The sequence below is a fragment of the Ambystoma mexicanum genome, chromosome 1q (genome assembly GCF_040938575.1).
Source record: "Ambystoma mexicanum isolate Mex_15411 chromosome 1q, UKY_AmexF1_1, whole genome shotgun sequence".
Taxonomy (NCBI): domain Eukaryota; kingdom Metazoa; phylum Chordata; class Amphibia; order Caudata; family Ambystomatidae; genus Ambystoma; species Ambystoma mexicanum.
This window is the reverse complement of record NC_090922.1, coordinates 270,673,416-270,687,859: the sequence shown is the minus strand read 5'-3', so window position 1 is coordinate 270,687,859 and position 14,444 is coordinate 270,673,416. Positions and strand designations below refer to the sequence as shown.

Here is a 14,444-nt window from a genome sequence, read left to right as displayed (position 1 = left end):
ATGCATTCCAGTCAGTCTTCAGAACCTTAAATGTCAGATTTACTTCTTTTAACAGAAGATAGCATCTGTATGTTGCCTTTCAAATCCAATAATGTATCAAGAGATATCTGTAACAAAAGGACAGAGAGTCCTGTAACTATGCAACTATGCGAAGCCCAATATTTATAACGTTTTTAATCTTACCTTAGTTTTCCGTCTTCTCTGTATCAAAGGTCTGCCTGTGTTCACTGGCAAACTAGTCCCTCTGTCCTTTCCATCAGCTTAAATAATCCAGTGGAGAAAGCTGGCTATTTAGGAGTTTGTCGCTTCTTTGATGATGTAAGTGCATAACCTGACATATCACAGGCTTCTACACCTCTCCTAATAGTTCGCCCATTTTTCAACATGCTCCAACTCCCCGAAATGCTTTGATGGGTACCAAATGTTTTTTTTTTAAATCAATTGTATTGGTTTTATAACAATCAACATTAAACAAAAACCAGCAGTGCTTATCATCATACTTTAGCATCTTGTGCATATCGTTAAGTATCTGCTGCTTACCCTTTACCCTCCGCCCAACTCAAGCCTACTCCACTTCGCATTCTGCTTCTCTTTCTTCTGGGGGAATCTCCCCTTCTGTATTCTCAACAGATTCCTGGTCGCTTAAGCAGTCCTGGGTGGACCCATACAATGTGGCCACTAAGTGTTTCCAGGACGTCAGTGTTTCTGCTTCCTCCTCCCCTCCCTTATTACCCGCCTCATGCCACACTGCTGTTTCAGCTTCGGTCCATTTCTGAAGGTCTCTCCACCAGACTTCTACCCTCGGTCTGTTGCATGCCTTCCACCCCTTGGCAATTCTGCGCTTGGCAAGTATATATGCCAATTCCTTAAATTTGCTCACATGTTTCAATTGGCACGGTCTAGGGAACCCCCGTACCATCCATGCCCACACTGATTCAACATTTATCTTGATCCCCTTCTCATTAAGCCAATGGGCTACTCCTCCCCAGAACTTCCCAATTTCTGGACATGCCCGAAACATGTGTGTCATCCCTGCATTTTCTTCCCTGCATTTGGGGCATGTTTGTCGTTCGGCGTTCTTAAACTGAGCTATCCTCTGGGGGGTCATGTATGCTCTGTGGGTTACATATTGCTGTATTTGTTGTAGCCTCATGTTCCTAGACACTTTTTTATGGTACCCTTGAGCCCGTTCCCATAGCCCGTCACTCATGGGTTCCCCAACTTCTTCTTCCCAGTCTTGTCTTAATTGGGCCACTTCCTCTCCCACCCTGGACATCAATAGCTCATAGATTCTAGAAATCTCATGCCCTCCATCTGCTGTATCATATATTGTTTCTTTGACCCCGTCAGGTTGATGTTCTAGCATTATTTCAGACCATGTCTCTCTGATCCGCCGTACCATTCTAGTATAAGTAATATATTGCCCCACGTGTAGACTCGTTTCCTCTGCCAACACCCTGAATTCCTTTATCTCCCCTCCTGCCATATGTCTCCCACTGTTGTGATCCCCACCGGTTCCCAGTGCCCACAAATCATCTTCCTCAGTCGCCCGTCTCCTCCGGTCAATGCCACTAATGGCACTTGCGGAGAACACAGGGTTGGGTTCTCCATGACCTGACAGGCTTTGTGCCATATCTTCCATTCCAACATCAACATCTTCGGGCACTCTTTCAACTCTGGTTTGGGCAGCCATATCACTTCTTTTCAGAAAAAACAGGCACACTCCGATCTCAACAGTCTGGACTCTGAGGTCGAGTCTTCTGTTAACCATTTGGCCACGTATTGCCGTTGACTGGCCAGGTAATAGATCTCAAGATTTAGTAGTTTTATACCCCCTTTATCATACGTGTTCTGCAACTTCCATAGGGCAATTCTGTTCCTAATTCCATGCCAAAGAAAGCCCCTGCATTTGCTCTGGAGTTTGACAAACAAATCGCTTTGGTATCATATGTGGTATGTTCCCAAAATAAATGTAGTAGTCTGGGCAGTACAACCATCTTCAACAGCACCCCCTTCCCATCATGGCCAGGGGGAGCTTAGTCCAGAACCTCATGCTATTTTCAATGTTCACTAACGCTTTCTCAGTGTTGTGTTTGTGTTCTGCTTCCACCGTGTGATAAATGTCTATCCCCAGGTATCTGAAAGTGTTGTCTCCCATGGTATTTATAAGACTGGCAGTTGTTCCTGCGGGACCCCTACATACCTCCCCAGGGGGAATATACACAATTTCCTGGGATTAACTGCAATTCCAGATAGCAACGCAAATCGCTCTATTATTTCTAGAATGTATTGGAGGTTTTCCTCGGGGTATCTAAAGTACAGTAACATGTCATCTGCATATAACGAAATTAAGTGCGGCCCCCCTTTTGTGTGGATCCCGACTACCTCATATTGCTGTCTCAAGTATATCGCCAGGGGTTCCAATGCTAGGATATACAACATCGGAGACCACGGGCATCCTTGTCTGGTACCCCTACTGAGTTGCCACCTCTCCGAAATGATCGCTCCCGTCTTAACTCTAGCTAGCGGTGCACTATACAGTAATTTCATCCACTTAAGGTACCCAGGCCCCATCCCATATTTTCTCAGAGCTGACATCAGCCAAGGCCATTTGACGGAGTCAAAGGCCTTCACTGCATCAAGTGATACAATTGCAATCTTGCTCGAGTCTCCTTCCGTGTGCTCTATGACCCGGTGAAGTCGTCTAAGGTTGTCTGATATGCTTCTGCACGGGACATATCCGGACTTATCAGGGTGTATTAATCTGCTTATGACTCGTCTCATTCTATTTGCCAACACCACCATGAGTATCTTGCTGTCTGGGTTCAGCATCGACAGCGGTCTATACGATCCGCAGTCCATGCTTTGCTTATTGGGTTTGGGGAGTGGGATTATCTACTGTTCTTATCAAAATACTCTCAACATAATCCCTCTTTTGGAATTTAGTATTTAGATCCTCACTTTAAGACTTGAATTCATCTTCTTATGATATTTTATTTTGTAATTTATAAGTTAACTGTATGGTATTCCTCTCTTCAAACTTGCTGGATGAAAGCTACTGCCAAGTAGGAAGTTATTGCGATCTGTAGGTTTTGTTTATATGGTGGTATGTAGTTTCTGATCTTTCATTTTCACATCTAAAAAATGTATGTCACGTTTGCCGTTTTATGTCACAAAATTTATAGTAGGGTGAATGCCATTGATAAATGCAAAGAAGTGTTTCAATTCAGTTTCTGTTCCTTGCCAAATTCAGAAAATAGCATTGATAAATCTCCTGTAAACAAAACGTATGCAAAAGCCACGGACAGTTTCAATTTGTAGAAGCCACAGTTATTTGTTATTGGTCATTGTTCACAAGCATGTGTAACCAATTTAAGGAATTTTCAATTTTAAAATGATAGTGCGTCTTGGGAATGATAGCATAAGCTATTTTCTGTGACCTAAAGTAAATAAATACCGCCAATGTTAACCGGTACAAATGTTCTTCCAAGGATCAAATTAAATTTCTCTCTTAGAATCATCTCCATTTCTTCTTCTTTAACTTTTGTGAATTCCATCAGGTCCATATTATCCTTGTGGTTGTATTTCATCTCAGTGAATTTCAAGCCAACTAAAGCTCTAACACCGTTAGTGAGTTGCAGGCTGCAGTAGGATTTCTTCCTAAATAGGGATTCTGGTGACGTCTGGAGTAGACTGTTCATAGGCAGGAAATGCTCTATCATTCTCTCCTCAAGGGTAAAGCGGTAGACTTTACAGCATTCAGCTTTATCCTGCAGATCAAAATCTGGAACCTTGTCACCAAGAACATACTGCTTCCTCTTGACTTTGTCAAAGTGCCACACTCCATTGATTGCTGTCAAGCGGAATGTGCCAGGAACCTGAGGCTGATCCCTTCCCGAAATCAGCAGCATGGGTTCCCACATTTGATATTCGGAACCATAGCTACCATCGACGAGATATGCTCGTCCATCAACAACCACTTTGAGCACCAAGTGTGAAAGGTTTGAACTATACATTTGCTGCAATGGAAGATAAACATTGGCTCCAAGCATTGTCACCTCATATCCCATTGTTTTTAGTGCCCAAAACAAAAGATGATTCTGTTCGAAACACCATCCGCCACGTCCCTTCCACACAATTTTCTTGTATATTGCCTCGATGTCCAAATCAATGGCTTCCTCACAATGGATGCTTAGACCTTCAAATGGAACTGCTCTAATATGATGAATGAGGATGTCCTTCAAAGTTTGATGATCACATTTTTCTGAGGAGCCATTGTAGTGGATTCTTGAAAAATAATCTCCCATGTCCATCCTTCTTCCTGCAGGAAATAGGAAATGGTCAGTTATTTACAACATAATAAGCAGCCACAAGACAATATATTCATTAATTTAACAGATCTTGGTTGGCATAGTTTTGTTTTTTCATTGTGACAAAATACCTTTGGTGGTTTATCTGATGTGAAAATAAAACGTTTACATGGCTGAGTCTAATTATATTTTACAACAATGTAAAATGCAGATGTATGTATGTATCTATGGGACTTATTATGCGCAAACCTAGCTGCCGTGCAACAGTAAGCTGTACAAAGAGGACACACCAGAGGTTACAATGAGCATGGAGGTGTAGCAGAGGAGTTGGGATGGGTAGGGAAAGCAGGAAAATAGGGACCTCTGGAGGGAGTAATAGGTTTGGGTGAAGAGATCAGTGACTGGCGAGATGTTCTTTAAAGCATAAGATATTAAGGTCCTTCCTAAAGTACAGGATGCAAATGTAACAGTAGTAGTAGTAGTAGTAGTAGTAGTAGTAGTAGTACAACTGATGCCAACTAAAAGCTTTTTTTTGCCATAATCCATGATTAAAATGTAGATTGACCAATTATGAATACCCATTTCCTACAAATGCCATGCACCACTTACAAAGGAAAGGGTAATTACAGTTGCTGTAAATGGAGTAGTTTGGTTTTGTGGTCTTAAACAGACTTCCAATCACCTACAGAGCAAGAGTCGAGACGCAGGACAGCTCTTGCATAAAATAATCAAACAAAGTCCAGGTGTTGATACCTTTTATTGGACTAATTGAAAATATGATCCCGATACCGTGAAATGCATTATATTTTAGGGCCCTTTACACTTCAACAGAGTGCTGGACATTTCTTTCACGGAGAGAAATACATGAGCAAATCATTCACTTTACAGTCCATTAGCTGCATGAAGAATATGTATGGAATTCATTCCTCGGGCAACCACCTTATCTACAGAGCAATACATCAGGGTAACAGACAGACATAGAATACTTCTCATTGGATAACAAATCAAAATTCTCTCAGTGCTTAGAATGATGTTTTCAGCAGGCAAATATTATTCATCCAGTCCCCCCTCTTACCACAGTGTTGCATAGGAAATGAGCCTATCCCACCCCTCTAGGCACTTCCAAATAAGGCAAACCCATATGAGGCAACGTAACCTACAAGGGAGGGTTTAGGGGGAGGGCAGCCTGCACCACCTGGTGCCACATGGAGATCTCATAGTGCATAGAAATGGATGTTTAACACTACAAATGCCCGCACCCCGTGACGCCATTTTGTAATAGACCCCAAATGAGGTAGACCATAGACCCATGTGGCTCATGTTCCCCATTCACAGAGCCCAATCTCTACACAGCCTGCTGGCTCCACTTGAGCCTTGTTCCCACGGAGTCCACTTCCCTCTCATCCCTGCAGTGTTGCGAATACCTAGTATCGCCTTTAGGAATGTGTCCGGCACAGAGAGTGAGACAGTATAAGGTCCCGGATGTGTCTATTCATCTCCACTAAACTGCCATCAAGCCTCTGACCCCCCACCCAGCCAGTCCAGCGGTGGACACACATCACCACCCTGCCCCCCCTCCGCTTTCTGATAAGCTTCTGACCCCCAGGTCCTACCTTCCATAAAGTGCCACCCACAGATCTAAAGCCCCCATTACTGTATTTCTCCCCAGCAGTAATATGTGTCTCCAGTTACGTGAGATACCGAGAAGGGTAAATCAAAGATCAATCCCCAGAGGAGAGACATTAGATGCAGGCACTACGGTATCAATGGAGCCCTGAATGTGTGGGTCAGCATGACAGTATTTTACTCTTGCCGCTCCCTGGCACACCTTCCCTGTGCCGCCATGTGCCCACCATAGTGAATGAATAGTTTGTCTAAGTTGTTGAGTTTAGGTAAGAAACATTGTGGTTTATGTGCGCCCTGACTTTCACCGCAGGATGAGCCCAGCTGCCCACGTGGAGCCAGATCGACGGAGGAGAACCAGCCATACTGCCTGGCATTTCCTATGGAGCAGGCCATTGTGAAGGGTGCCGCCAATCAGGAGCACCAAAATGTCATTTAGGTGAATGACGCTTTCTGTGTTTATAACCCCTTGTATTCGAATGTAAGACCACAGCGCTCTCGAGCAACAGAGTTCTTTGCTGGCACTTGTATTTTGCAAGTAACCCTTGTTATCCTTGCAAAGTTATGTCTTGGCCTATTTCCCTAGTGGTTTGTATTTACTCTGGTGTGTGTGCATCAAGGTCTGTGCCTTCAACAGCCATCATCATTATTGCACTATAAAATCATTATTGGATTGAATGTGATGCTGTGCACTGAAATATTAAGTAATTCATGATAATCAAACTGAATCAATTGAAAACAAAATATTACCAGTCAGTCTTCTATAAGGAAAATAGCCTATGTTGTAGGCTTTAACAAAAGACACAATTATGTAATTTAATGTGGTTTCTTTACGTTTACTGTCATGTGAAATTGGATAATGATGAACTGTGCAATTTTCATTTTAGAATTCTATAAGACAATAGAACACAAAAAATGTATTCCAAATCACATGAGAGATCAAATATATTTAGGAACAAATTAACCTATTATCAGACTGCCATTCCAAGTAAAAATGACACTCAGAACGTTTTGTTTTTACATGTAACATTTAAATTGTCAACTTAATTTGAACTCTGGAAGGTTTGTTTATATATATAAGCCAGATCTTTGTAAGACCGGAATGCCGAGATCCATTAGTCATCACTTTGATCCATGCTTCAAAGATTTAATGGGCCCATCTGTGTGAACTTAAGACAAGACCTGGTTTCCAAATAAATAAAATATGCATCTAAATGCAAGCTTTATATTGGGGGCTTCAGCACAAATTCACGGGCTGCATTTTTAAGATAATAGATATCTGGGCTAGTTCGTTGGCCTCCAGCCTGGCAGAGCATTAGGCTACATGAAGAATATCTCTGTTCCATTAGGCTTCATATTAAAATGATCAATTTGTTCAACAGAATGACTCTCGGCAGATGGAGCCTGCTCATACATTCGGTCACCACACACACATGCAATTCAAGCTAAATTGCATAGTAAAATGTGCACTGAAAAAGATGCATTTGAAGCAAACATTGGAAATACTTTTTTTACTTTCTGACCCATGTGTCGGATATTAAAATCAAACACAAATCTGGATTTAGCAGAACAGCACAAATTAAAGGATACATGAAAATGTATGAATTATGCATAATTCACATATTTTTTACCTCCATCATTCATGCAGTGAAAAAACATAAATTATGGCTCTGGATTCAGTATATTATTACAAATCTGAATATATAATTTTCATCATCTCTATAGAGAGAATTATAAGAACAAAATTACATTCCAGTCTTTTTTTTCCTTTTTTTGTTTACTTTATTGGGCATTTGGTCCTAAAAAGAAACCTCAAGCACATTTAATACATAATCATTCCATTAATATGCAATATATGGGTACATACTTACGTTAAACACATACTTAAACATCAGTGAGCAAGTCGTAATAAAGGAAAAAGAGAGAAGCAAATTATAAAAGAAAAGCAAAATAGAAAAGTCAGGGCTCCCTCTGAACACTGTAGCAGCGTGTGCAAAAGTCTGAAGCCTAAACGTTTGTTAGCCCACAACGGATATCAGGGCTTCCCTCCATATATGGTAAGCTGTAGCTGTTATCACCATGAATTCAGAACTGATTAAGGTTCCCCAAAATTGATCTTGCACAATATGACTGCTTCCACATACAAATGGTTTATAGGTTTTCCAGTACTGTGGTCCGAGGACCGGGCAAGCACTTAGCAAGTGGCGGCTAGTCTCGAAACTCTTGCAACCCAGCTTATAGGTGCGCACCTCTGGCGGCAAGCTCTTCCAATCCCCAAGATATTCAGCTGTGGGCAGAATGTTGAGTCAAAGGCATAGGATAAAACGTTTCAAATCCCTGAGGCAATGTTTTTTCAGGTATGACCTGGGAGTATACAGCACAAAGGCCTTATGGGAGTATTCATTATATCACTTTTTTAGAGAAAGATGGTTGATGTTAGGAATGATTTCCATCAGGCGCATTTTTCCCTCCATTTATGAACCCCCCAAACCTTTTGCTTTTGTTTGGCTTACCTAACCTGACTTTTTCCAGTGGAGCACAACCTTCAGCTGCACTCCTCTTGGCTTTTCCTCATGTGTTATGGGTAAACTAACACATCCTTCAGGCTGTCAGCACTGGGAAACTAGGTTTCCCTTAGTCTTCAACTATGTTGCCATTTCTTGGTAACTTTTAATCTATGAGCCAAGTACCTTCCAGTACCGCACATAGGGGTCCTTTTGTTTTATGGCATGTGTACAAGTGTGCCTAGGATGAACTGGTGGCAGCAGTTTACTTTTAAAGTATTTTTACTTCGTTTTTATGGACCATACCAGGTTTAGTGCGTTTGGCCCAAAACTGTGGCCAGTGCCGAAAATGGCCGTTTTGTCCATTTTCCTTCCCCCATGTCGAGAGACCTGGGTATTCTTTATTTGGGTATGCAGCCTCCCGCAAACACCGCATCGTTTTGAGGCTCCTGCATGTCATGTGTGCTAGAGCCCAGGAAGAGGGTTGGGACTGTCTGGTCCCAATCCACACTACTATTACCAGTGTGTTTGGTAGTCATGAATGGCTGGAACCACCGTGGGTCAGAGCTGGTGTGCATGCAAGAGAGCAAATCTTGCATTGGTTATCTTAGATTTGAGCATGAAACAAATCTTGGATAAGAGAAGGGGCTCTGCATCCATTCCAGGTCGATGTACTGAGGTTCACACCGAACGTCATAAGGAGCCAAGTATCCTTACCGAGAGAGCAGACTCGAGGAACCGCAGGTGACGTGCTAAATCCCAGCCAAGGTTTGGCACCCTGACCCCGCTGTTGGCTGTCGGAACCCTGCTGGTTCATCGAACCAAGAAGACCTCCAAGGGCGTTTTGCCCCTTTCGAGTTATGGGAACAGCTACACTCAGCACCTCCTACTTACCCTTGCAAAGAGCCTCTTCGGAAGTGTTCCTGGGCTATACATTGAACTGTCCAGCTCAAACCAAGGGTATCGCAGAGGAATGCTGCCCTGCCGAGTTGAGACTCAAGATTTTGGGAATCGCTAGCTTGTGGTCCTGGGCCCTCTCCCACCAGTCCTAGCTCCTCTGGGTCACGATTTATGACAGTGCGCCAAGCCACAAGTATATGCGGTGCCTGTGTTGCCCTGCTGTGGTGACCATTGCTAAACGTGCCTGCAGCTCTGCCGTACCATGCCCTGAAACATGCTGCACTGGAACTATCCTTCTCCTTTCTTCGAGAGCGGAGTAAAGGCTACTGTCCCGCCACAGACGATCATCCCATCTTGCAGCCGCTGAGAGCCAGAGCGTCCTGAATTGGCAGGGCTAACACCTACGCGCGAAGTGGCATAGACTGCCAAATTTGGTCCGTACTGCTTCGAGGGTCTGTGAGTACTTTCATCACTTTCCGCTGTCCCCCTGGCACATCCATCCCTTTTTACGCACGAGTATCCCTTAAAAGATACTCACCTTGGCTGGGCTAGCCTGCGCATCCCAGCTATTCCCGAACTCCAAAAGTCACTCCATCCGCAAGAGTACACCCTCCTCGGGGAATAGGAACTTATTCTTCATTGTGTCAAGCCCCTTCCTGAGCAGCTACAGCCCCCTGAAAAGAACCCACTTTTTGTTTTACGCACGACCGTGCATTGTTAACGCACAACTGTACTTTGAGCACTAGGCTCCTCACTTCGTACGGCTGGACTACATAAATTAGGCATCGACTCTGAAGAACGGTCTGATATATGTGGTGAACTGACCCCTTTCTGTTGCAGGTTGTGGTTATTTCATCACCTATCATCAGTGTTAGGCTAATCTCATTATTGTGTATATGTTATATAGTGAATAAGCGTGTGTGGTAATTGCTTTCTTGATAACTGTGGTTTAATCGTGTTTTGTTATAAAGACCTATCATAAATGTATTTTTATATATATCTAAGGGTAATCTGTGGAGTTTTCCTGTGTGTGCTCATTGTGGCCTTCCGATCATGCTCACCCCTCCCGAGACTTTGTCTTGACCACCTGCCTAGCTACCGTAGATTGGTCTGGTTTGTCCAGAAGGTTCCCCTGTTCCACTAAACTAGGGTGGCCCGCTAAACCTCTGCCCACCAAGTTAGAGTTTAGAAATCCATCTTAACTGTCGATATTGGTGATTGCTACTTTAGAGTAGATTCTGCTACAGGAGAATTCTGCAGCAACGCCATTGGAAGATGTAGAGAGGCGAGATCAGAGGCTGTAGACAACCGCAACTCCTCCACAAAACGATTGCAGGCTTGCCCATCTTTAGGTGACCCAATTAATTGCATGAGGACGTTTGTATTCATGTATGGTGAAACAAATTTGCACTATAGCAATGTATGCTAAGGTGCCAGAGAGCTTTGAGTGATACAAGGCCATACTCAAGTCTCAGTGCCTGAACTGGGATGGATGAGGGAACGTTGATGGTATGTAGGATTTTCCCATCAATGTCCAATCATCCTACTTGTTTCAAGGGGAGTGCTTCCAAGCCATATAGCAGGCTAGTGGTTATGCATACTCTGTATATCTACAGCAGATCTTCAACATTATAGCAGCATTGGCTGTTTATGTTTACAAAGTGTTTTACTGACAGCCTTTTCCTCCAGATTTTCGGCATAAGAATGTTACCATAATATAAAGTCGAAGCTTTGTATTTTATGGGAAATCCCAGATATTGTTACTCTTCAACTACATCCAAGTTGCTGTCGCCCAGCAGCCACTTAAAAGCAGTTTTTAAAAGAAATTCTACCAGCCAAATAACATCTTTGTCTTCAAGATATTTATCACCATGTGATTATCTCTGGCATATTGTCTCAGGGCATTCAAGGATCTCTGTAGGCCTATCGGTGTGGTATCAAATATAACTGCATCATCCACATATGTCATACTTACTACAGCCATCCCATTGATTTTTGGGGGGAAATCGTGAGCGGAGTTGAGTGCCTTCTCCATGTCGGCAGCATACAGATTATACAGCAGAGGGGCCAAAATGCACACTTGCTTCAGGCCGCAGTAGGTCGCCATGTTGCTGCTAAGGTTTCCCTTCTGGTTCAATCATACAGCCACTGAGGTGATGATGTGGAGCATTTTGATGTAGAAGCGTGGGGTCTATTCCCCATTGCTTGAGTTTGCCCCAAAGCAGGGTATGATCTACTAGGTCGAAAGACTTGCTAAAATCCACAAAGCAGGAGAATAAATTGTGTTTATGGCCATCCTGAGCCTGGGCCATGGGGAAATTTAGGGCGAGATGTTGATGTGCTGTTCTTCTTCCTAAAGCCGGTCTGAAAAGGACTTAAAATCCTTTTTTCTTCCACCCATCCAATTAATCTTTTGAGCAGAATAGTGGTGAATATTTCCTGGCTGGTATCGAGCATATTCCAAAAATAAGGCGTGCCTGTCTATAATCCCTGGTCCTTCAGGCTATACAAGGTAAACAGAGCAACAATATGGACCAGAGGATGGAGGATGACAAATTGCACTTACTTATCGTTTCGCATATATCGATTAAATATTTTACAAATCAATTTTCATTTTATTTTTTATAAATATACAATCTTTAAAATAAATCAATTTACATAACTCATTTTCCAAAAGACATTAGTCACAAAGCATTATAAACTCACATTCCTTTCCCCATCATTCATTCAGTCACATTCCATCTGCGCAATATATCTTAAATTCACACACAAATCAGTCAGTATACAACATTATTAACTTTAACAGTGATTGGTTCCCTTTTCCCAGTTTTTAGGTGGCTCAATCTGTATGTAACTATTCCCACATATTTGTTAGGTCGACACGTGTTTCGGTTGTCAGGGTAGGACTTTGTAGATCGTGTCCTCTAGTTCATGCAACCTTCATCAGGACAAGAGAAACAGGGAGCCCAATGTGTCCCGTTTCCCATACAGTGGGGTGAGCCACACCATCTCCATGTATCATTAGTGGGGGAGGTACAGATGTGATGGACGAATCCCAACTCCACTTATAGACTTAACCAAATCCTTCTGGTCTATCTGTCACTGCGTATAACTCGGATTAATTTCTTTCAGCTCAGTACGACATATCCACTGAGCCTCTCTTTCACGATGTTCTTGGAACAAAAAATGTCCAATCACTCTTGCAATCCCTGTTATTCCATACGGCTCGCTAGTTCTTTACTAATGGTTCTTTTGCAGATATTCTCTGGATATTCATTAACTGGTGGTTAGTTAAATCCCAGCCAATGTTGGTTTTGACTTATTAGGTCAATGCGGCTGACAAACCACAGTTCAATGTGGGCCGTCGCCCTTCCTGGCTTTGCAGTATTGATTCTGCCTGCCTACGGGTGTTATTGATTTCCCTCTTCTTGCACACTTCCTGGAGTGCACCGGCATCTATACTGTCTCTCTACTGCAGTATCACTGCGGCGTCTCCACTGTGTCGCAGACGACAAAGAAAAAAAACCAGTAGAGAGACAGTATAGATGCCAAACCATTAGTAAAGAACTAGCGAGCCATATGGAATAACGGATTGCAAAAGCAAATGGACATTTTTTGTTGCAAGAACATCGTGAAAGAGAGGCTCAGTGGATATGTCATACTGAGCTGAAAGAAAGTCAGACACTAGTAGCCAATTGGCACTTTCCAGGGAGCATTTGTACTGTTTGACCCAATTTTTATGTTTGGTAGAGTTTAATTAATCCAGCGGTCTTCTGTGACACAGGAGAGTGTTCCCTCGAAGAGTGGCTTTGTCCTTACAGAGCTGCGATTTTTGATGATGTACAGTGAGATTGAATGGAGCTAGTTTTTTTATATGCCCTTTTTTGGCAAACAGATTCTTGCTTGTTAGTTGCTAGCAATGCGTTAACTGCTTAACAAATGCCTCCAGATCCCAAAGCTGCTCCCTGGCCAGGGTATAGCCTGGGACATGTTTGCTTGTAGGTGGAAATTAATGTCCTGTATTTGGTCATCTGTCCACCTTATAGAGTAGTCAGAGCGATTAATTTCAAAGCTGGAGCTTGTGAAGGGCAGCATTCTGCCGGTTGGCAATACTAGGTCTACTGTCCATGTTACGATGGCCTGATTGCTTAAAGTGCCAAAGCTGCTGCTCTCTGTACTATATAATGTGGCCATTACAGGGTCAGCGGCAACGTAATCGATGTGCGATCTAGCAGAGCCATTGGACCATGTATAACTCGGCTCCTTCTGGTCCCACATCGTCAAGGGTAGGATTGCTAGATCTTGCAATGTAATAAACTGGTTCCATTGGCGGTACGTACTACCGCCCCACTTGTACATCAAGTGTAAGTCTTTAGCATTCAAATCCCCTGGTTAACATAATAAAGTGTTTAGGATGTTTATCGAACCACAGGGTTATTATTTGTCCAGTGGTCTTTTGGTTGATTTTGGTGTGCGGTTGTAGGTAGTAATAATCAGTATTTGAAGTCCCAAAGGAGTTGTCAGGAATGCGCTTAGCACATACAGAGAAGACATATAAGTTGTGAATAGCTGTAGCAAGCAGTTCGTTTTTCACTTCTATAGCAAGTCCACCACTGGCCCTTCCGTGCTGAGACGATACCGCAGACTCAAACACCAGTGTATAGCCGTCAGTGTTAAAAGGCTTGGTGAGCCAGGTTTCCTGCAAGTTAAACAGATCATACTTTACCAGTGTGGTGTAAGTGATTTCAATCCAGCACACACCCAAGTCAAAGCCCAGCATGTAGTGCATAACTGAAACCCTTATTTATTTTTGTCTCTATAAGTTCAATATTCTGAACGATATACCACTCATATCACACCCTTCTCCTCAAAATGCCCCCGCCCACCCTCCCCCCCCCCCCCCGGTCACACTGAACCAGGAATCAGGCTAGTTTGCAAAGGTAAATATTTATTTATGTCTTTAAAATGTAATCACAGTATATTTTAATAGGTAAACAACAATCACCAATGGGGTGACAGAACACTGAATAATACCTTTAATTCACTAGGAATAGGTAATGAGCAAAACAAATGCAGCACAGAAATAATACTTTTGTGTTTTTTCAGA

The 14,444-nt window shown here is 42.9% G+C and overlaps 1 protein-coding gene across 1 annotated transcript in view; it reads right to left on the bottom strand.

Moving 5' to 3' along the window:
* Nucleotides 1-557: 557 nt before the first annotated feature.
* LOC138527461 (arylamine N-acetyltransferase, pineal gland isozyme NAT-3-like) overlaps nt 558-14,444 on the bottom strand; it is a 351,083-nt gene continuing 337,196 nt past the window's right edge. The window contains exon 3 of the mRNA XM_069638629.1: nt 558-4,321. Coding sequence (XP_069494730.1) covers nt 3,441-4,313 — 873 coding nt within the window. The 5' untranslated portion in view covers nt 4,314-4,321 and the 3' untranslated portion in view covers nt 558-3,440. The remainder of the gene's footprint in view (nt 4,322-14,444) is intronic.